Genomic DNA, 24,487 nt, shown 5'->3' with positions numbered 1-24,487 from the left:
TTGTAAACATGGATTTGCATCCCTGATCCCCCCCCTCACCAACCTCCATGCGGCGCGAGGTTGGAGAATCTGGGGGAGGCGCGTCTCTCCCATAGCCCCGAGCTGGCCCCGGGGAACGTGGGCAGAAATAATAACTGTGGTATTTGTTGAGCGCTTACTATGGGCCAGGCACCGTGCTAAGCACTGAGGTAAATAATAATAATAATAATGATGGCATTTGTTAAGCGCTTACTATGTGCAAAGCACTGTTCTAAGCGCTGGGGAGGTGACAAGGTGATCAGGTTGTCCCCTGGGGGGACTCACAATGTGTGTAAATGTGTGATAATCGTATTTATTGAGCACTTACTGTGTGCAGAAATGTGTAATAATCAATCAATCGTATTTATTGAGCGCTTACTGTGTGCAGAGCACTGGACTAAGCGCTGGGGAAGTACAAGTTGGCAACATATAGAGACGGTCCCTACCCAACAGTGGGATCAGGTCGGACACGGTCTCTGTCCCACATAGGGCTCACAGTCGTAATCCCCATTTTACAGATGAGGAAAACGAAGGCCAGAGGAGTGACATGACTTGGCCAAGGTCACACGGCAGGCAAGCGGTGGAGCAGGGATTAGATCCCGGGTCCTTTTGAGTGCCAGGCCCGCCACGCTACCCCAAGAGACTCATGGGAGGGCCCCCCTGCCCCCCAGCTCTACCACCATTCATTCAATCGTATTTATTGAGCGCTTACTGTGTGCAGAGCGCTGTACTAAGCGCTTGGGAAGTCCAAGTTGGCAACGTATAGAGACAGTCCCTACCCAACAGCGGGCTCACGGTCTAGAGGTGCCAGCCCCGGGGGTGGCACCAAATCATCATCATCAATCGTATTTATTGAGCGCTTACTGTGTGCAGAGCACTGTACTAAGCGCTTGGGAAGTACAAGTTGGCAACATATGGCTGCTTTAAGTGCAAGGGTGGCCTTGTTTGGACCAAGTTGCCCTCTGGGGCCCTGCCCATCACCTCCCTCTTAGCCACATAGATCTGGGCCCACAATTAATAATAATTATCATTATTATGCTACTTGCTAAGCACCCGCTATGTGCCGAGCCCTGTTCTAAGTGCTGGGGTAGATGCAACTTAGGTTGGACACAGTCCCTGTCATCATCATCATCATCAATCGTATTTATTGAGCACTTACTATGTGCAGAGCACTGTACTAAGTGCTTGGGAAGTACAAATTGGCAACATATGTCCCACACAGAAGCAGTGAGAAGCAGCGTGGCTCAGTGGAAAGAGCCCGGGCTTTGGAGTCAGAGGCCGTGGGTTCGAATCCCGGCTCCGCCACTCGTCAGCCGGGTGACTTGGGGCAAGTCGCTTCACTTCTCTGGGCCTCAGTTCCCTCATCTGGAAAATGGGGATTAAGTCTGTGAGCCCCACGTGGGACCACTTGATTACCTTGTATCTACCCCAGTGCTGAGAACAGTGCTTTGCACATAATAATAATAATGATGGCATTTATTAATAATAATAATAACGGCATTTGTTAAGCGCTTACTATGTGCAAGGCACTGTTCTAAGCACTGGGGGGGATACAAGGTGATCAAGTTGTCCCATGTGGGGACTCACAGTCTTCATCCTCATTTTACAGATGAGGAAACCGAGGCTCAGAGAAGCGAAGTGCCTTGCCCAAGGTCACACAGCAGATATTAAGCGCTTACTATGTGCAAAGCACTGTTCTAAGTGCTGAGACTAGTAAGACTAGACATAGTAAGCGCTTAATAAATGCCATAATTATTATTAATAGTAGTAATAATAATAATGATAATAATTGGCATTTGTTAAGCGCTTACTATGTGCAAAGCACTGTTCTAAGCACTGGGGTAGATACAAGGTAATCAGGGTGCCCCGCAAGGGGCTCACAGTCTTCATCCCCATTTTCCGGATGAGGGAACTGAGGCCCAGAGAAGTGAAGTGACTTGCCCAAAGTCACCCAGCTGACAATTGGTGGAGCTGGGATTTGAACCCGTGACCTCTGACTCCAAAGCCCGGGCTCTTTCCACTGAGCCACGCTGCTTCTGCAGCGAATATTGGGGCGAGGGGGGATTGAGGGGGAGACTGTGAGGCTCCATCTCGGGGGTCTCCCGTTCATCGCAAAGTGGTGCACATGTGTGTCAGGTTGTGAGCATGAGGGGATCATTGCTGCCTCTTTGGGGGGGACCATGATGATGATGATAATAGCCTTTGTTAAGCACTTACTAGGTGCCAAGCCCTGTTCTAAACGCTGGGGGAGATACAAGGTAATCAGGTTGTCCCACGTGGGGCTCACAGTCTTCATCCCCATTTTACAGTTGAGGTCACTGAGGCCCAGATAATCAGTCGTATTTATTGAGTGCTTACTGTGTGCAGAGCACTGTACTAAGCGCTTGGGAAGTACAAGTTGGCAACATATAGAAACGGTCCCTACCCAACAGTGGGCTTACAGTCTAGAAGTTAAGTTAAGTGACTTCCCCAAAGTCACACAGCAGACAAGTGGCGGAGCGGGATTAGAACCCACGACCTCTGACTCCTAAACCCGGGCTTTTCCCACTAAGCCACGCTGACCATAATAATAATAATGATGGCATTTGTTAAGTGCTTACTATGTCCACTGTTCTAATAATCGGTTTGTCCCATGGGGGGCTCACAGTCTTCAACCCCGTTTTCCAGATGAGGTAACTGAGGCCCAGAGAAGTGAAGTGACTTGCCCAAGGTCACCCAGCAGACAAGTGGCGGAGCCGGGATTAGAACCCACGACCTCTGACTCCTAAACCCGGGCTTTTCCCACTAAGCCACGCTGACCGTAATAATAATAATGATGGCATTCGTTAGGTGCTTACTATGTGCACTGTTCTAAACGCTGGGACGGGTACAAGGTAATCGGTTTGTCCCACGTGGGGCTCACAGTCTTCAACCCCGTTTTACGGATGAGGTAACTGAGGCCCAGAGAAGTGAAGTGACTTGCCCCAAGGTCACCCAGCTGACAATTGGGATTAGAACCCATGACCTCTGACTCCAAATAATAATAATAATGTTGGTATTTGTTAAGCGCTTACTAAGTGCTGGGGTAGATACAAGGTAATCAGGGTGCCCCACGAGGGGCTCACAGTCTTCATCCCCATTTTCCAGATGAGGGAACTGAGGCCCAGAGAAGTGAAGTGACTTGCCTAAAGTCACCCAGCTGACAATTGGCGGAGCCGGGATTAGAACCCATGACCTCTGACTCCGAAGCCCGGGCTCTTTCCACTGAGCCGCGCCGCTTCTCTAAGACGTGGGCTTGGGTCCGCGTCTGTGTCCGGATAATAATAATAATGGCATTTATTAAGCGCTTACTATGTGCAAAGCACTGTTCTAAGCGCTGGGGTTGTTACAAGATGATCAGGTTGTCCCACGGGGGGCTCACAGTCTTCATCCCCATTTTCCAGATGAGGGAACTGAGGCCCAGAGAAGTGAAGTGAGTTGCCCAACGTCACACAGCTAATTGACAGAGTCGGGATTTGCACCCATGACCTCTTACTCCAAAGGCCGGGCTCTTTCCACTGAGCACGCTGCCTCTCTTTGCACGGGGCCTCCAAGGGGCTGGGGGGCGGGGCCTGGGCCAGAGCCAATGGCAGGGCCGGGGGCGGGGCCGAGGCCGGAGCCAATAGCAGGGCCGGATCCAGGCTTGGGGGCGTGGCCAGGTCCGGAGCCAATAGCAGCGCCGGATCCAGGCTTGGGGGCGGGGCCAGAGACGGGCGTGGGGCCGAGGCCGGAGCCAATAGCAGGGCCCGATCCAGGCTCGGGGGCGTGGCCAGGGCCTGCCCCGGGGCGGGGCCAGACCCGGGGGCGGGGCCAAGCTCGGGGGCGGGACCTAGGCCGGAGCCAATGACAGGGCCGGATAAGGGTTCGGGGGCGGGGCCTGGGCAGGAGCCAATAGCAGGGCCGGACCCGGGATCGGGGGCGGGGCCAGAGACGGCGTGGGGCCGGGGCCGGAGCCAATGGCAGGGTAGGGCCGGGATAGGGGGCGTGGCCGAGTTCTGGGGCGGGGCCGAAGCCGGAGCCTGTGACAGGGTCGGATCCGGGCTCGGGGGGCGGGGCCGGAGCCGGAGCCAATAGCAGGGCCGGATACGGGCTCGGGGGCGTGGCCAGAGACGTGGGGCGGGGGGCGAAGCCGGAGCCAATAGCAGGGCCGGACGCGGGTTCGGGGGCGTGGCTAGGGCCTCTCCCACGTGCGTGGTCGAGTTCTGGGGCGGGGCCCGGGGCGGAGCCAATGACAGGGCCGGATCCGGGCTCGGGGGCGGGGCCAGAGACGGGCTCGTGGCCGAGGCCGGAGCCAATAGCAGAGCCGGATCCTGGCTCGGGGGCGTGGCCAAGGCCTGTCCCGGGGGCGGGGCCGAGGCTGCAGCCAATAGCAGGGCCGGATCCGGGCTCGGGGGCGGGGGCCTGGGCCGGGGCCAATAGCAGGGCCGGACCCGGGTTCAGGGGGCGTGGCCGTGGGCGTCGCCGGAGCCAATGGCGGGGCCGGCCTCCCTAGGGGGCGTGGCCAAAGCCCGTCCGGCCCATCCCATCCCGGCCGCCGCTCCGTGCGGAGCGTGTTGGGAGCGCCTCCTGGCGGCGGGCGCTGCTGTGCGGGTTCCGTGCCCACCGAGAAGAAGCTGTCCGGCCTGCCTTCCCTCCTCTTCTCCTCCAACTGCTGCTGCTGCTGCTGCCTGTGAGCCCACTGCTTGGACATATGTATTACTCCATTTATTTATTCATTTATTTTACTTGTACATGCCTATCCTATTTATTTTATTTTGTTAGTATGTTTGGTTTTGTTGTCCATCTCCCCCCTTCTAGACTGTGAGCCCACTGTTGGGTAGGGACCGTCTCTCTATGTTGCCAACTTGGACTTCCCCAGCGCTTAGTCCAGTGCTCTGCACACAGTAAGCGCTCAATAAATACGATTGATTGATTGATTGATTGCCACCCCATGGTGCCAACCCAGACTGAGCCCCCTTCTTCCTCTCCCCCTCCTCCCCATCCCCCCCTGCCTTACCCCCTTCCCCTCCCCGCAGCACCTCTATATAGGTTTTTTACTCCATTCATTTAATTTACTTGTGCATATCTATTCTATTTATTTTATTTCGTTAATATGTTCTGTTTTAATAATGGTAGTATTGGTTAAACGCTTACTGTGTGCCAGGCATTCATTCATTCATTCATTCTTCCCCTCCCCACAGCCCCTGTATATATGTTTCTTACTCCATTCATTTATTTTACTTGTACGTATCTATTCTATTTATTTTATTTCGTGAATATGTTATGTTTTAATAATGGTGGTATTGGTTAAGCCCTTACTATGTGCCAAGCATTCATTCATTCATTCTTCCCCTCCCCACAGCACCTCTATATATGTTTCTACATGTTTATTACTCCATTTAATTTACTTGTACGTATCTATTCTATTTATTTTGTTTCGTGAATATGTTCTGTTTTAATAATGGTAGTATTGGTTAAACGCTTACTGTGTGCCAGGCATTCATTCATTCATTCATTCATTCTTCCCCTCCCCACAGCCCCTGTATATATGTTTCTTACTCCATTCATTTATTTTACTTGTACGTATCTATTCTATTTATTTTATTTCGTGAATATGTTATGTTTTAATAATGGTGGTATTGGTTAAGCCCTTATTATGTGCCAAGTATTCATTCATTCATTCTTCCCCTCCCCACAGCCCCTGTATATATGTTTCTACATGTTTAGTACTCCATTCATTTAATTTACTTGTGCATATCTATTCTATTTATTTTATTTCGTGAATATGTTCTGTTTTAATAATGGTGGTATTGGTTAAGCGCTTACTGTGAGCCAGGCATTCATTCATTCATTCTTCCCCTCCCCACAGCCCCTGTATATATGCTTCTTACTCCATTCATTTATTTTACTTGTACATATCTAGTCTTATTTCATTGATATGTTTTTTTTAATAATGGTCGTATTGGTTAAGCGCTTACTGTGTGCCAGGCATTCATTCATTCATTCTTCCCCTCCCCACAGCCCCTGTATATATGTTTCTTACTCCATTCATTTATTTTACTTGTACGTATCTATTCTATTTTATTTTATTAATATGTTCTGTTTTAATAATGGTGGTATTGGTTAAGCGCTTACTGTGTGCCAGGCATTCATTCATTCATTCATTCTTCCCCTCCCCACAGCCCCTGTATATATGTTTCTTACTCCATTCATCTATTTTACTTGTGCATATCTATTCTATTTATTTTATTTCATTAATATGTTCTGTTTTAATAATGGTCGTATCGGTTAAGCGCTTACTGTGTGCCAAGCATTCATTCATTCATTCATTCTTCCCCTCCCCACAGCCCCTGTATATATGTTTCTTACTCCATTCATTTATTTTACTTGTATGTATCGATTCTGTTTATATTATTTCATTAATATGTTTTGTTTTAATAATGGTGGTATTGGTTAAGCGCTTACTGTGTGCCAAGCATTCATTCATTCATTCTTCCCCTCCCCACAGCACCTGTATATATGTTTCTACATGTTTATTGCTCCATTCCTTTATTTTACTTGTACATATCTATTCTATTTATTTTATTTCATTAATATGTTTTGTTTTAATAATGGTCGTATTGGTTAAGCGCTTACTGTGTGCCAAGCATTCATTCATTCATTCTTCCCCTCCCCACAGCCCCATATATTTATTACTCCATTTATTTTACTTGTGCATATCTATTGTATTTATTTTATTTCGTTAATATGTTCTGTTTTAATAATGGTGGTATTGGTTAAGCGCTTACTGTGTGCCAGGCATTCATTCATTCATAATTCCCCTCCCCACAGCACCTGTATATATGTTTCTTACTCCATTCATTTATTTTACTTGTACATATCTATTCTATTTATTTTATTTCATTAATATGTTCTGTTTTAATAATGGTGGTATTGGTTAAGCGCTTACTGTGTGCCAGGCATTCATTCATTCATTCTTCCCCTCCCCACAGCCCCTCTATATGTGTTTCTTACTCCATTCATTTATTTTACTTGTACATATCTATTCTATTTTATTTCGTTAATGTGTTCTGTTTTAGTAATGGTGGTATTGGTTAAAGTGCTTACTGTGTGCCAGGCATTCATTCATTCATTCATTCATTCTTCCCCTCCCCACAGCCCCTGTATATATGTTTCTTTCTCCATTCATTTATTTTACTTGTACATATCTATTCTAATTATTTTATTTCGTTAATATGTTCTGTTTTAATAATGGTGGTATTGGTTAAGCGCTTACTGTGTGCCAGGCATTCATTCATTCATTCATAATTCCCCTCCCCACAGCACCTGTATATATGTTTCTTACTCCATTCATTTATTTTACTTGTGCATATCTATTCTATTTATTTTATTTCATGAATATGTTCTGTTTTAATAATGGTCGTATCGGTTAAGCGCTTACTGTGTGCCAATAATTCATTCATTCATTCATTCTTCCCCTCCCCACAGCCCCATATGTTTCTTACTCCATTCATTAATTTTACTTGTACATATCTATTCTATTTATTTTATTTCGTTAATATGTTCTGTTTTAATAATGGTGGTATTGGTTAAGTGCTTACTGTGTGCCAAGCATTCATTCATTCATTCCTTCCCTCCCCACAGCACCTGTGCTTATATTTCTACATGTTTATTACTCCATTCATTTATTTTACTTGTACGTATCTATTCTATTTATTTTATTTCTTGAATATGTTCTGTTTTAATAATGGTGGTATTGGTTAAGCGCTTACTGTGTGCCAGGCATTCATTCATTCATTCTTCCCCTCCCCACAGCACCTCTATATATATTTCTTACTCCATTCATTTATTTTACTTGTACGTATCTATTCTATTTATTTTATTTCTTGAATATGTTCTGTTTTAATAATGGTGGTATTGGTTAAGCGCTTACTGTGTGCCAGGCATTCATTCATTCATTCTTCCCCTCCCTACAGCCCCTGTATATATGTTTCTTACTCCATTCATTTATTTTACTTGTACGTATCTATTCTAATTATTTTATTTCTTGAATATGTTCTGTTGTAATCATGGTGGTATTGGTTAAGCGCTTACTGTGTGCCAGGCATTCATTCATTCATTCTTCCCCTCCCCACAGCCCCTGTATATATGTTTCTTGCTCCATTCATTTATTTTACTTGTACGTATCTATTCTATTTATTTCGTGAATATGTTCTGTTTTAATCATGGTGGTATTGGTTAAGCGCTTACTGTGTGCCAAGCATTCATTCATTCATTCATTTTTCCCCTCCCCACAGCACCTGTATATATGTTTCAACATGTTTATTACTCCATTCATTTATTTTGCTTGTACGTATCTATTCTATTTATTTTATTTCGTTAATATGTTCTGTTTTAATAATGGTAGTATTGGTTAAGCGCTTACTGTGTGCCAAGCATTCGTTCATTCATTCAGTCGTATTTATTGAGCGCTTACTGTGTGCAGAGCGCTGGACTAAGCGCTTGGGAAGAACAAGTTGGCAAGGACAAGTTGGGGAGAATAATCATCATTCATTCACTCAAGCGTATTTATTGAGCACTTACTGTGTGCAGAGCACTGGACTAAGCGCTTGGGAAGTCCAAGTTGGCAAAGACAAGTTGAGGAGAATAATAATCATTCATTCATTCATCCAATCGTATTTATTGAGCACTTACTGTGTGCAGAGCACTGGACTAAGCGCTTGGGAAGTCCAAGTTGGCAAGGACAAGTTGAAGAGAATAATCATCATTCATTCATTCATTCAATCGTATTTATTGAGCGCTTACTGTGTGCAGAGCACTGTACTAAGCGCTTGGGAAGTCCAAGTTGGCAACATCTAGGGACGGTCCCTACCCAACAGCGGGCTCACAGTCATCATCATCATCACCAATCGTATTTATTGAGCACTTACTATGTGCAGAGCACTGTACTAAGCACTTGGGAAGTACAAATTGGCAACATATAGAGACAGTCCCTACCCAACAGTGGGCTCACAGTCTAAAAGGGGGAGACAGAGAACAAAACCAAACATGCTAACAAAATAAAATAAATAGAATAGATATGTACAAGTAAATAAATAAATAGAGTAATAAATATGTACAAACATATATACATATATACAGGTGTTGTGGGGAAGGGAAGGAGGTAAGAAGTCTAGAAGGGGGAGACAGACAAGCACTGTTCTAAGCGCTGGGGGGGGGCTACAAGGTAATCAGGTTGTCCCACTTGGGGCTCACCATCTTAATCCCCATTTTATAATAATAACAATTAATAATAATAATAATGGCATTTATTAAGCGCTTACTATGTGCAAAGCACTGTTCTAAGCGCTGGGGCTGTTACAAGGTGATCAGGTTGTCCCACTTGGGGCTCACCGTCTTAATCCCCATTTTATAATAATAATAATAATAATGGCATTTATTAAGCACTTACTATGTGCAAAGCACTGTTCTAAGCACTGTGGGGGGGGGCTACAAGGAGATCAGGTTGTCCCACTTGGGGCTCACCCTCTTGATCCCCATTTTATAATAATAATAACAATAATAATAATAATAATGGCATTTATTAAGCGCTTACTATGTGCCAAGCACCGTTCTAAGCACTGGGGGGGCTACAAGGTGATCAGGTTGTCCCACTTGGGGCTCACCCTCTTAATCCCCATTTTATAATAATAATAATAATAATAATAATAATGGCATTTATTAAGCGCTTACTATGTGCAAAACACCGTTCTAAGCACTGGGGGGGGGGGGCTACAAGGTGATCAGGTTGTCCCACTTGGGGCTCACCCTCTTAATCCCCATTTTATAATAATAATAACAATAATAATAATAACGGCATTTATTAAGCGCTTACTATGTGCAAAACACTTTTCTAAGCACTGGGGAGGTTACAGGGTGATCGGGTTGCGCCGCTTGGGGCTCACCGTCTTAATCCCCATTTTATAATAATAATAATAATAATAATAATGGGATTTATTAAGCGCTTACTATGTGCAAAGCACTGTTCTAAGCGCTGGGGGGGCTACAAGGAGATCAGGTTGTCCCACTTGGGGCTCACCCTCTTAATCCCCATTTTATAATAATAATAACAATAATAATAATAATGGCATTTATTAAGCGCTTACTATGTGCAAAGCACCGTTCTAAGCACTGGGGGGGCTACAAGGTGATCAGGTTGTCCCACTTGGGGCTCACCCTCTTAATCCCCATTTTATAATAATAATAACAATAATAATAATAACGGCATTTATTAAGCGCTTACTATGTGCAAAACACTGTTCTAAGCACTGGGGGGGCTACAAGGTGATCAGGTTGTCCCACTTGGGGCTCGCCCTCTTAATCCCCATTTTACAGATGAGGTAACTGAGGCCTAGAGAAATAATAATAATAATAATAGTAATGTTGGTATTTGTTAAGCACTAACTATGTGCCAAGCACTGTTCTAAGCGCTGGGGGAGGGATACGAGGTAATCAGGTCACCCCACACGGGGCTCCCAGTCTTCATCCCCATTTGACAGATGAGGCAACTGAGGCCTGGAGAAGTGAAGTGACTTGCCCAAAGTCACACGGCAGGCAGGTGGCGGGGCCGGAATTCGAACCCATGACCTGGGCCCGGGCTCTGTCCGTTAGGCCACGTTGCCCAAAGGGTGTAGGGGGCCCCTGCCAAGCCCAGGAGAAGGATGAGTGCGGGAATGCCGGGCCGGGGGTGGGAGGGACATTTATTGATTGATTTATTTCTATTTTATATCTATTCTATTTATTTTATTTTGTTGATAGGTTTGGTTTTGTTCTCTGTCTCCCCCTTCTAGACTGTGAGCCCGCTGTTGGCTAGGGACCGTCTCTAGATGTTGCCAACTTGGACTTCCCAAGCGCTTAGCACAGTGCTCTGCACACAGTAAGCGCTCAATAAATACGATTGATTGATTGATTGATTGGGGCTTTGTAGGGTTGCAGCGAGAAGCAGCTTGACTTAGTGGAAAGAGCCCGGGCTTGGGGGGCAGAGGACGTGGGTTCTAATCCCTCTCCACCACTTGTCTGCTGTGTGACTTGGGGCAAGCCGCTTACCTTCTCTGTGCCTCAGTCACCTCATCTGTAAAATGGGGGTGAAGACTGTGAGCCCCGTGTGGGACAACCTCATTACCTTGCCTCTACCCCAGCGTTTAGGACAGTGCTGGGCACATAGTAAGCGCTTAACAAATGCCATAAACATCATAATTATTATTCATTCATTCAATCGTATTTATTGAGCGCTCACTGTATGCAGAGGACTCTACTAAGCGCTTGGTTTATTATTATTATTATTATTATTATTATTAGGGAGCCCCCCCCCCAGCCACAGTCTGGCAGGGAGGAGGCAGCAGTAAGAGCAGGATGGGGGGAATGGAGAGATTTTTGAGGGTTTGGATATATATGTTTTTTATCGAAGATCCCACCCCACGGAACAGGCCTGGAACTGATTAATCCATCCGGAGGGAGTGACTCTGTGTGTGTGTGGGGGGGGGGGGGGGGTGTTTGTGTGCGTGCATTTTTGTGTCAGGGTGTGTGATGGGTGCTACCCTTTGATCTATCTCTAGTCTGCCCTAAGTCCAGGACCTCTGGGCTGGGTGCAGGGAAGACATACTTTCTGCCTTTGAGGAGCTTCCAGGCTGGTGGGGAGACAGGACGGGAGACACACACACACACACACACACACACACACACACACACTCTCTCTCTCTCTCTCTCTCTCTCTCTCTCTCACTATACTAACCCCATCAGAGCCCTGAAGGAACATACATACCAACCACATTCACACAACAACACACATTCACAAGCACACACATACACACTCTCTTTCTCTCTCACTCTCACTCTCTCTCTCTCTCTCTCTCTCTCTCTCTCTCTCTCTCTCTCACTCACTCTCTCACTATACTAACCCCATCAGAGCCCTGAAGGAACATACATACCAACCACATTCACACAACAACACACATTCACAAGCACACACATTCTCTCTCTCTCTCTCTCTCTCTCTCTCTCTCTCTCAGACGGGTACTATACTAACCCCATCAGAGCCCTGAAGGAACATACCAACCACATTCACACAACAACACACATTCACAAGCACACACATACACACTCTTTCTCTCTCTCTCGTACTATACTAACCCCATCAGAGCCCTGAAGGAACATACCAACCCCATTCACACAACAACACACATTCACAAGCACACATACACACACTCACACTCTCTCTCCCCCTCTCTCTCTGAGACAGGCACTATACTAACCCCATCAGAGCCCTGAAGGAACATACCAACCACATTCACACAAGGACACACAAGCACACACACACAAACTCACACTCTCCCTCTCTCTCTCTCTCCTCCCTCCTCTCGTCCCCTGGGAAGCCTTAGCTGGAGTGCTGGGAGAGCTGGTCCTGGGGGTGGCAGGCAGGCTTTCCCAGACCTTCTGTGAATCCAGGAGTGTCCCTATATGCGTGTGTGTGTAGAGTGTGTGTGTGTTTGTGTGTGTGCTGGGTGCTACCCTTTGGTCTATCTCTAGCCTGCCCTGAGTCTCCTAAGTCCAGGACCTCTGGGCTGGGTGCAGGGAAGACATACTTTCTGCCTTTGAGGAGCTTCCAGGCTGGTGGGGAGACAGGACGGGGGACACGGGGACACACACACAACACACTCTCTCTCTCTCTCTCTCTCTCTCTCTCTCTCTCTCACTATACTAACCCCATCAGAGCCCTGAAGGAACATACCAACCACATTCACACAACAACACACATTCACAAGCACACACACACACACATACACACTCTCTCTGAGAAGGGTACTATACTAACACCATCAGAGCCCTGAAGGAATGTACCAACCACATTCACGCAACAACACACATTCACAAGCACACACACACACTCACACTCTGTCTCCCCCTCTCTCTCTGAGAAGGGGACTATACTAACCCCATCAGAGCCCTGAAGGAATGTACCAACCACATTCACGCAACAACACACATTCACAAGCACACACACACACACACACATACACACTCTTCTCTCTCTCTCTCTCCCTCTCTCTCTCTCTCTCTCTCTCTCTCAGACGGGTACTATACTAACCCCATCAGAGCCCTGAAGGAATGTACCAACCACATTCACACAACAACACACATGCACAAGCACACACACACACACTCTTCTCTCTCTCTCTCTCTCGCTCCCTCTCTCTCTCTCTCTCTCTCTCGCTCCCTCTCTCTCTCTCTCTCTCAGACGGGTACTATACTAACCCCATCAGAGCCCTGAAGGAATGTACCAACCACATTCACGCAACAACGCACATTCACAAGCACACACTCACACTCTCCCCCTCTCTCTCTGAGACTATACTATACTAACCCCATCAGAGCCCTGAAGGAACATACATACCAACCACATTCACACAACAACACACATTCACACGCACGCACACACATACACTCTCTCTCTCTCTCTCTCTCTCTCTCTCTCTCTCTCTCTCTCTCTCTCTCTCTCTCAGACGGGTACTATACTAACCCCATCAGAGCCCTGAAGGAACATACATACCAACCACATTCACACAACAACACACATTCACAAGCACACACACAAACTCACACTCTCTCTCTCTCCCTTTCTCCCTCCTCTCGTCCCCTGGGAAGCCTTAGCTGGAGTGCTGGGAGAGCTGGTCCTGGGGGTGGCAGGCAGGCTTTCCCAGACCTTCCTATTTTTGTGTGTGTTTGTGTGTGTGTGTGTGTTTTGGCAGCAGTGCTGGCTGGGTTGGCATGGCAGCCTCCCCATTCTCTCCCCTCCCCACTGGCTGGCCCGGGTCCCCTGCCCTCATCCCATCCTTTTCCCCCCTCGTCCCCCCACAAGCCTCTCCATCACAGGTGGAGAGAGATGCCCAGGCCCACAGCTTCCACCATTGATCTCTGCACACAGTAAGCGCTCAATAAATAGGATTGAATGAATGAATGAATGATTAAAGGCCCCGCAGGGAAGGGTTGTGGGGGCTGGGCACCGAGCCAAACAACCCCCTGACCCCTGCCTCGGTGATGCCCCTTCACCCCGGGCCCAGCTTCCCAATCCACCCGGTCCAGGACTGGGTGCTCCGGGATACTTAGAGGACCACCCTCCAGGATCCTCACCTTGATTTCTAGTTTAGGGTTGGACCATCCAACTCTCCCTTCTCCAATCAGTCAGTCATATTTATTGAGCACTTACTGGATGCAGAGCATTGTACTAAGTGCTTGGGAGAGGGCTGGGTGTGTTATATATATATAATTGTGTTATATATATATATATATATATATATATATATATATATATATAGTGTTATAAATATATATAATATGTACAGTGATATATATCACAATGTGATATTATATTTGATATGTGATATTATATTGTGATGTGATATTATATATAATCTATATGTAGATTATATATCTATATATAATATCTATTTATAGAGATATATTGTGATATTATTGTGATATATATCACAGTAATATATATCTATTTATAGATATTATATATTGTGATATTATTGTGATATGTATCACAGTAATATATATATATTATTGTGATATGTATCACAGTAATATATGTATATATATATGTATATATATATATATATATATATATATATATATATCAATATAATAGAGTTGGTTGACGCGTCCCCTCCATCTCTGACTCTCCCCAGTGACCCACTAAGGACCACCTAACACCCCTACGGCTCCCCTCTCCATTCCCGACCTCCCTCCAGTGACCCAGCACCCCTAATAATTATAATAGTAATAATGATGGCATTTGTTAAGCGCTTACTATGTGCAAAGCACTGTTCCAAGCACTGGGGAGGGTACAAGGGTTATGTTGCCAACTTTTACTTCCCAAGCGCTTAGTACAGTGCTCTGCGCACAGTAAGCGCTCCATAAATATGAATGAATGGGGGACATGGGGCTCACAGTCTTCATCCCCATTTTACAGATGAGGCCACTGAGGCCCAGAGAAGGTGACTTGCCCAAAGTCACACAGACTGAGCCCCTTCCTTCCTCTCCCCCTCGTCCCCCTCTCCATCCCCCCATCTTACCTCCTTCCCTTCCCCACAGCACCTATATATATGTATATATGTTTGTGCATATTTATTACTCTATTTATCTTGTACATATCTATTCTATTTATTTTATTTTGTTGGTATGTTTGGTTTTGTTCTCTGTCTCCCCCTTTTAGACTGTGAGCCCACTGTTGGGTAGGGACTGTCTCTATATGTTGCCGACTTGGACTTCCCAAGCGCTTAGTACAGTGCTCTGCACACAGTAAGCGCTCAATAAATACGATTGATTGATTGATTGACAAGTGGCGGAGCGGGGATTAGATCCCATGACCTGTGACTCCCAACCCCGGGCTTTTTCCACCGAGCCACGTCTCTCCCTCGGGATGAATCAATCAATCAATCAGTGCTATTTATTGAGCACTTATTCTGTGTAGAGCCCTGAGGTGAGGGCTTGGAAGAGATCAATAGCATTTAGTAGACGGGTCAAGAGTTTACAATCTAGCTGGGGAGGCACTAAAATAAATGACAGGAGGGGAAACTACAGAGTTATTATTCTTATTGTGGTATTTGTTAAGAACTTACAATGTGGCGAGCAATGTACTAAGTGCTGGGGTGAATAGAAGAAAATTAGGTCAGAAACAGTCCTTGTCCCACATAGCGCTCACAGTTTTCCAAGCAGGAAAGGAGATTGCCTGCTGTGTGACCTTAGGAAAGTCACTTTGCTTCTCTGTGCCTCGGTTTCCTCATCTGCACAATGGGGATTCAATATCCGATCTCCTTCCTACTTAGATGGTGAGCCCCGTGTGGGGCCCCACTCTACCCCAGTGTACGGGGCACTTGTATATATGTTTGTACATATTTATTACTCTATTTATTTATTTTACTTGTACATATCTCTGCACACAGTAAGCGCTCAATAAATACGATTGAGTGAATGAATGAATGAATATCTATTCTATTTATTTTATTTTGTTAGTATGTTTGGTTTTGTTCTCTGTCTCCCCCTTTTAGACTGTGAGCCCACTGTTGGGTAGGGACTGTCTCTAGATGTTGCCAGTTTGTACTTCCCAAGCGCTTAGTACAGTGCTCTGCACACAGTAAGCGCTCAATAAATACGATTGATGATGATGATGATTTAGTAAATAGAATAATGATAATTTTGGTATTTGTTAAGCGCTTACTATGTGCAACGCACTGTTCTAAGCGCCGGGGGGATACAAGGTGATCAGGTTGTCCCACGGGGGGGGGGGGGCTCACAGTCTTCATTCCCATTTTACAGATGAGGGAACTGAGGCCCAGAGAAGTGACTTGCCCAAAGTCACACAGCTGACATTTGGCGGAGCCGGGATTTGAACCCAATTAAAGACCACAATTATTATGGACTCCCCATTTTACAGATTTGAACCCAATTAAATACCACAATTATTATGGACTCCCCATTTTACAGATTTGAACCCAATTAAATACCACAATTATTACGGACTCCCCATTTTACAGATTTTACAGCCCCGTGGGACCCAGTGGAAATGCTAACCACGGATTCAGCCCCAATCCCCGGTTCCTTTCGGGGGGGAGGGGGGGGTCTCTGGCCACGCAGCTCCCATGGGAGAGAATTCCCTGGGCTCCTGGGGGTCTCCTTGCCCTGCCTCACCCCCCTCCCCCATGTCCCCCTGCCTTTAATAATAATAATAATAATGGCATTTATTAAACGCTTACTATGTGCAAAGCACTGTTCTAAGCACTGGGGAGGTTACAAGGTGATCAGGTTGTCTCACGGGGGGCTCACAGTCTTAATCTATGAGAAGCAGCGTGGCTCAGTGGAAAGAGCCCGGGCTTTGGAGTCAGAGGTCGTGGGTTCAAATCCCGGCTCCACCACTTAGCTGCGTGACTTTGGACAGGTCACTTCTCTGGGCCTCAGTTCCCTCATCTGTAAAATGGGGGATGATGACTGTGAGCCCCACGCGGGACGACCTGATCACCTCGTATCCCCCCCAGCGCTTAGGACAGTGCTTTGCACATAGTAAGCGCTTAACCAATGCCATTATTATTATTATTATTATTAATCCCCATTTTACAGTTGAGGTAACTGAGGCCCAGAGAAGTGACTTGCCTGAAGTCACACAGCTGACAATTGGCAGAGCGGGGATTTGAACCCATGACCTGACTCCAAAGTCCGTGCTCTTTCCACTGAGCCACGCTGCTTCGCTCTCCTTCTCCACCCCGCCGGCCCCTTCCCTCCCAGTGCGTGTTTCCAGTGGGTCGCCCCAACCCAGCAGCGACCTGCTCCACTGATGCCTGGGGCCCCGTGCCAGAAATTTTGGGGTCACCCTGTGGGCTGGGGGGGGACATGGACGCACAGAGGGTCAGAAAGACGGAAGACACGGACGCAGGAAGGGTCAGAAAGAGAGCTCGGTGTGGGGGTCGCCCAGCCCGGAGACAGGGGACTGGCCGGGATGACCTGGTCCGGGGCCCTGATTGGTTCGGGCGGTGGCGGGAGAGAGAATTCCCACTGAGCCACCTCCTCCGGGAAGCTCTCCCGGCCTGCCTTGGTCCTCCTCAGAGTACGGCCCCAAAGGAGAGTCAGGGATGGGCAGAAGGATGGACAGAAGGCCCCCGCCCCACCCCACTAATCTCATTGTGTTGGAAGTCTGGCTCCTGCCCCCTTCAAATTTGCCGTAATAAAATTATAAAATCCACCTCCTCCTGGATGCCTTCCAGATTGCTCCCTCGGGACTCGGGCCTTTCGGCCAACGCTCCCCCCAGTTTGGGGGGGACGGTTCCCAGAAATCCAGGGTTTGGGTAGTAGAGGGGCGGGAGCAGATAGAAGCCAGGCCAGGGGGGGTAGAATAAATAGAACTTTATTCCGTCTCCAGTAGATCGTAGGCCAAGTCCGACAGTAACAGCTGCACTGGCCGCGCTCCCCGCGGGGGAGGTGTAGAGTTGGGGGGGGGGGGGCCAGCCCCGTGGGAAGGGGGAGATGGGGGGCCGCCCCGGGGAGAGGGGGGAGAGGGGAAGGGGGCACCCCCCAACAGGGAGGGAGGGCGGCCCAGTGAGGAGGGGGGCGTCTGTGGCTGTGAGTCCGCGCGGGGGGTGGGACGAGGGGAGGGGGCTCGCCCCAGCCCGTGGAGATGCTGGTGGCTGGAGGGGCCGGGCCCTGGCACGCTCAGCCAGTGCGGGGTTTGGGGGGCACGGGTCTGCACCCCTCTGCCCGTCGAGCGCGGGACGGGGAGGGGAAGGCTTCCCCCGCCACCCACCTGCGGGATGGAGGGAGGGAAGGTAGCTCCCCTATGGGGGTGTGGAGGGGGGAAAAGGGGAGCTTGGGGGGGGGGGGGGAGTGGGTTCGGATCCTGTGGCTTCCTCTGCCCCCCGCCGCAGTGCCCCTTACCGCAGTGAGGATTCACAGTTTAGAGAGACAGCGGGGAGGGACGGGACGGGGGGGGGGCCACGGCAGGCTTGCTCTCGCCTCCTCCCCCTTCCTGGCCACCCCCCAACGCGGCACAGATTCCTTCAGTATAAATGAGCTTAAAATGAAACTTCTTATTTAAAAAAAATAAACCAAAAAAAAAATAATAATAATAAATCAAAACCAAAAAAATAAATCAAATCAAACCAGCGACAAAAGAGGGGAGAGCGTGGGGTATGTACACAGCTGCCCCCCCCCCCCCAACACACACACCCCCCAAACAGCTTCAGTGACCCCCGGGGGCTTGGGGGAGGGGGGCGGAGGGGCTGGGGTTGCCCCCTGGGAGTTTGCTGGTGATGAAATTGGAGCGGGGGGGGGGGGTGGCATAGAGGCATTTCATAGATGAGAGAGAGAGAGAGAGAGAGAGACCTCCCCCCAACTCTGATCCCCCCCAGCGTGCGCACCGACACTGGGCAAGCAGACAGCAGAATGTGGGATTGGAGGTTAGGGAGGGCTCCAATGGTCCCCCTCACCCCCAACCGCGGGCCAACCAGTTCGGCTCTGGGAGTCCAGTCCGGGGCTGGGGGCGGGAGGGAGGGGTCCCCAGTTCCGTCTCCCCCACCCCTCGCTCCCCCGACCGCGGGGGCGGAGGGGGGGTTCTGCTCGGGCCCGGCCCGGGGCGGGCAGGGAGGAGCCGCCGCGCCTGTGAGTTCGGGAAGGAGAGAGAAGGTCCGGTTGTGGGGTACGGAGTCGGGGGGCCGTGTGTCACGGGGAGTGGGTGGCCGGGCTGCTGCTGTTGGAGCTGGGGGAGGGGCTGGGGCTGCAGCTGCCCCCCGGCCCGCCCCCCGGCCCGCCGCCCCCGCCGCCCCCGCCCAGAGTGTCCAGCCCCTCGGAGTTCTCCAGCATCTCCTGGATGAGCGGCGGCATGGCCCCGGGGATCTCCATCTTCAGGGTGATCACACGTTCCGCTCCTGTGGATGACGACGGGCCGGGCGGGGGGCCGCCGGTCACCCTGGGGTCTCATTCTGGCCGGGGCGGGGGGCGGTTAGGGGTCCCCTCCCCTTGGGCTGGGGGTCCTGGCCCCTTCTAGACTGTGAGCCCCTGGTTGGGTGGGGACCGTCTCTCTATGTTGCCAACTTGGACTTCCCAAGCGGTGCTCTGCACACAGTAAGCGCTCAATAAATACGATCGAATGAATGAATGGATCCCAGAGGAAAGGAGGTTGCCGTTCGTGGCGCCGATGGCCCCCCTCGACCTGACGCTGCGCAGGGTCAAGGGTCTCAGGGTGAGGGGAGGGAGGGACCACCCTTTTTCTTTTAATGGTGTTTGTTAAGCGCCATGTGCCAGGCGCCGTACTAAGCGCTGGGGTGGGTACGAGTAAACCGGGTTGGAACCCACAGAGGGCTTCCAGCCTTAATCCCCATTTAACAAATGAGGTGACCGAGGCACCGAGACGTGAAGTGACTCGCCCAAGGTCACCCAGCAGACAGGGCCGGGCTCTCCCCACTCAACCTCGCCGCTCCTCCCCACCCTCGGCGCCGCCGCCGTGTGAGGTTGGAAGTCGGGGTTCCCGCGGCGGGTGGGGGCTCACCCTTGGCGCTGATGCTGCGCAGATCCGTGATCTTCATCAGCATCTTGGGGAACATGTGTGGCCGGTTGGGCCTCCGCTTGCGGACGTAAACCTTCAGCGCCTCCAGCAGCGGCTCCTGTAGCTTGTCCACCTTGTCCGGCTGCTCCAGGTCCTGCCGGTCTGGGGGAAGGGGCGGGGGGCGGTCGGCGGGCACGGCCTCCAGGACCAGCCCCCGCCCCGGGTCTCCCCGGAGAGAGGGGGACCCCCAAACCCGCCGTCCCCCCCCCGGGCCCCGCCCGCCGTGCCCACCTCCGCAGATGAGGCAGATGGCACTGAGGAGCCCGGTCTCGGCGTCGTCCATCTCCAGGGGCAGCAGCTGGTTGGCGAAGGCGAAGACCAGGTCGGTGAGGGGGCCGAAGCCGGCATTATGCATCTGCGTCCGGTTCAGCGTCAGCCCGTCCGAGAAGGTCATGGTGTCCTGCTCCGGCGTGTACCGCGTGCAGATACGCAGGATCTGGGGGACGGCGGGGTGGGGGGCCGTTGGGTGGACGGGGCCGAGGGAGGTCTCGCCCCCGGTGACTCGGTCTCCCCCGCCCTCCCAGCCCCGCCGCTGCCTGGCACGGGACCCTCCGTGAAGGGGACCAGGAGGAGGCTTGGAGGGGAGGGGCCGCTGGGAGTTGTAGTCCCAGGCCCCCGTCTCTGCAGGTGTGAAACCATAATAATAACGGTGGAATTTGTTAATAATAATAATGATGGCATTTGTTAAGTGCTCACTATGTGCCAAGCGCTGTTCTAAGCGCTGGGGAGGCTACAAGGTGATCAGGTTGTCCCACTCGGGGCTCACAGTCTTAATCCCCATTTTACAGAAGCAGCGTGGCTCAGCGGAAAGAGCCCGGGCTTTTTGGAGTCAGAGGTCATGGGTTCAAACCCCGGCTCTGCCACTTGTCAGCTGTGTGACTTTGGGCAAGTCACTTCAATCAATCAATCAATGGTATTTATTGAGCGCTTACTGTGTGCAGAGCACTGTACTAAGCGCTTGGGAAGTACAAGTTGGCAACATACGGAGCTGGTGCTTACCCAACAGTGGGCTCACAGTCTAGAAGGACTGTCCCATCTGGGGCTCACAGTCTCAATCCCCGTTTTACAGATGGGGGAAGTGAGGCCCAGAGAAGTGAAGTGACTTGCCCAAGGTCACCCGGCAGGCAAGTGGGGGAGCCAAGATTAGAACCCATGACCTTCTGACTCCCAGGCTGGTGCTCTATCCACTATGCCACGCTTAACAAATACCACAATTACGATGCTGATGATGCAGGGGTCACAAGGGTAGCCGCCCGCGGCGTCAGCGGGCATCTCCCGCTGCCCGGCCAGGGCCAGCCCCCGGCTAGTGGCCGGCGGGACTGTCAGAACTCGGGCTGCGGAGGCCCCGAAGGGACCACGGGCACAGGGGGAGGGCCCCTGGGGGCAGAGGGCTGTGCCCGGGGCACAGGGCACTCACTTCTTGGGCCTCAGTTCCCTCATCTGTAAAATGGGGATGAAGACTGTGAGCCCCCCCATTGCACAACCTGATCACCTTGTATCTACCCCAGTGCTTAGAACAGTGCTTTGCACATAGTAAGCGCTTAACAAATACCAACATTATTATTATTATTACAGATGAGGTAACTGAGGCCCAGAGACGTTAAGTGACTTGCCCACAGTCACACAGTTAAGCATTTACTATGTGCCAGGGACTGTACTATGCGCTTTAATTCTATCTGTTCTGACGACTTTGACACCTGTCTACCTGTTTCGTTGTCCATCTCCCCCGTCTAGACTGTGAGCCCGTTGTTGGGTAGGGACCGTCTCCATACATTGCCGACTTGTACTCCCCAGCGCTTAGTACGGTGCTCTGAACGCAGTAAGCGCTCAATAAATACGACTGAACGAATGAATGAATGGGGTGGACGCAAGCAAACCGGGTTGGACACAGTCCCACGGGGGGGCTCCCCATTTTACAGATGAGGTAACTGAGGCCCAGAGAAGAGAGGTGACTTGCCCAGTGTCACACAGCGGGCAGGTGGCGGAGCCGGAATTAGAACCCAGGTCCTTCCGATCGCCAGGCCCACCCAGGATGCATACGCTCACATGCAGAGAAGCAGCGTGGCTCAGTGCAAAAGAGCACGGGCTTTGGAGTCAGAGGTCGTGGGTTCAAATCCCGGCTCTGCCAATTGTCAGCTGTGTGACTTTGGGCAAGTCACTTCTCTGGGCCTCAGTGACCTCATCTGTAAAACGGGGATGAAGACCGTGAGCCCCCCGTGGGACAACCTGATCACCTCGTAACCTCCCCAGCGCACCGAACGGTGCTTTGCACACAGTAAGCGCTTCACAAATGCCATCATTATCATTATTCTCTGGGCCCCAGTGGCCTCATCTGTAAAATGGGGATTAATCCTGTGAGCCCCCTTTGGGACAACCTGATCACCTTGTAATAATAATAATGGCATTTATTAAGCGCTTACTATGTGCACAGCCCTGTTCGGGTAACCTCCCCAGTGCTTTGCACATAGTAAGCGCTTAACAAATACCATCATCATTATTATTATTATTATTATGCATTCACGTGCACGCACACACACCACACGTGCCTCCTGGAGGCAATTCTTGTGCCTGGTCCCCCTGTGAGCCTCCGCAGCCTTGCCTCGGTGGGGCAGGGGATCCCTTAGCCAAAACTGCCCCCCACCCGCCCCCCGGGGCCGCACCCCCCAAAATCCCTCCCTCAGGGCCGCAGCCTTCGGCCGCCCCTCACCAGGATGTCCAGGCAGGCGGCCTTGAGCAGGGTGATCTGGTCGGCGATGGTGAGCGTGGTGAAGCCAGGCAGCTGCTTGGCGAACTCCACCGTCTTGATGATGCACTTGGTGGACAGTTCGCTGAACTTGTCCCACAGGTCCACGTCCAGGGACACCCGCTGCTCCGAGCTGTTGTTCTGTAGGGGCGGGAGCCCAGTCAGGCCCGGGCTGGGGGGCCGGGCGACCCCCCCCGTCCCCCCCCCCGCCCCCTTCCCCTCTCCCGCCGCGGGGCCCGCTCGGCCTCGGCCCGCACCGTAGTGTATTTGCCCAGTTGGCAGAGGGCGGGGAAGGTCTCCTGGTGGGCCTTGCGCACTTTGCCGATCAGCTCCTCCACCTCGGGCGTCAGGCTGCAGCTCTCCGAGCACTCGGCCTTGGGCGGCTCCTTCTTCTTCTTGTTCCGGTCATTCCGCACGGCTGGGGGGGGAGGATGGGGAAAATGGGGGTTCGGGGGGCGGCCACCTGACTCCCTCCGGGAGGGAACGGAGGCCCAGGCCCACCCCAGCCCCCTCAGGAGCGATGCCCTTGTAAGGGGACTCCTGGGTGGCCTATTGTTATATTGTAATAATAATAATAATAATAATAATAATGATGGCATATGGTAAGCGCTTACTATGTGCAGAGCACTGTTCTAAGCGCCGGGGGTGGATACAAGGTGATCAAGTTGTCCCCCATGGGGCTCAATACAAGGTGATCGAGTTGTCCCCCATGGGGCTCAATACAAGGTGATCAAGTTGTCCCCCATGGGGCTCACAGTCTTAACCCCCCTCTCCATCCCCCCATCTTACCTCCTTCCCTTCCCCACTGCACCTGTATATATGTATATATGGTTGTACATATTTATTACTCTATTTTACTTGTACATTTCTATCCTATTTATTTTATTTTGTTGGTATGTTTGGTTCTGTTCTCTGTCTCCCCCTTTTAGACTGTGAGCCCGCTGTTGGGTAGGGACTGTCTCTATGTGTTGCCAATCTGTACTTCCCAAGCGCTTAGTACAGTGCTCTGCACATAGTAAGCGCTCAATAAGTACGATTGATTGATTGATTGATTAATCCCCATTTTACAGATGAGGTAGCTGAGGCTCAGAGAAGCTAAGTGACTTGCCCAAGGTCACAGCAGACGCGTGGCGGAGCCACGTGTACTCTCCCAAGTGCTTAGGACGGCGCTCTGCCGACAGTAAGCGCTCAATAAATACGACTGAACGAATTAATGGGGATGAGCACGCACGTGGGGACAAGTGTTTAGAGCCCCCCTCCCTGATACACACACACACACACACACACACACACACACACACAGGGAACATGGGTCCCACAAAACTCTAGTGTGCACACCCACGTCCCCACATGCCAAGGCTACACTGATTTGACCGAGGGTCCGCGCGTGTTTGTGTCTCCCCACTTTAGCTTCCCCGGCGGACTCTCTTCCGCCTCCGCCCCGGCTGGTTTTGCCCAGGGTCCCGGGGGCGACGACGACATCATCATCAATCGTATTTATTGAGCGCTTACTACGTGCAGAGCACTGTACTAAGCGGACGACAGGTCCACCCTCAGTCCGGCAACTGAGAGGGGCCGTCAATCGCCCCCCCGGGGCAGGG

General features: G+C 50.5%; 1 protein-coding gene across 2 annotated transcripts in view; it reads right to left on the bottom strand.

Annotated features, from left to right (window-relative positions):
- Nucleotides 1-18,423: 18,423 nt before the first annotated feature.
- Nucleotides 18,424-24,487, bottom strand: part of RARA (retinoic acid receptor alpha) — an 86,754-nt gene continuing 80,690 nt past the window's right edge. For both annotated transcript variants that reach the window (XM_038754395.1, XM_038754396.1), the window contains 5 exons: nt 23,144-23,304; nt 22,851-23,027; nt 20,375-20,579; nt 20,087-20,245; nt 18,424-19,466 (listed from right to left, as the gene is read on the bottom strand). In XM_038754395.1, the coding sequence (XP_038610323.1) occupies nt 19,261-19,466; nt 20,087-20,245; nt 20,375-20,579; nt 22,851-23,027; nt 23,144-23,304 (908 nt within the window). In that variant the 3' untranslated portion in view covers nt 18,424-19,260. The remainder of the gene's footprint in view (nt 19,467-20,086; nt 20,246-20,374; nt 20,580-22,850; nt 23,028-23,143; nt 23,305-24,487) is intronic.

The sequence above is a fragment of the Tachyglossus aculeatus genome, chromosome 11 (genome assembly GCF_015852505.1).
Source record: "Tachyglossus aculeatus isolate mTacAcu1 chromosome 11, mTacAcu1.pri, whole genome shotgun sequence".
Classification (NCBI taxonomy): domain Eukaryota; kingdom Metazoa; phylum Chordata; class Mammalia; order Monotremata; family Tachyglossidae; genus Tachyglossus; species Tachyglossus aculeatus.
Note: the sequence above shows the minus strand (reverse complement) of the source record. Positions and strands in the feature narration are given on the sequence as shown.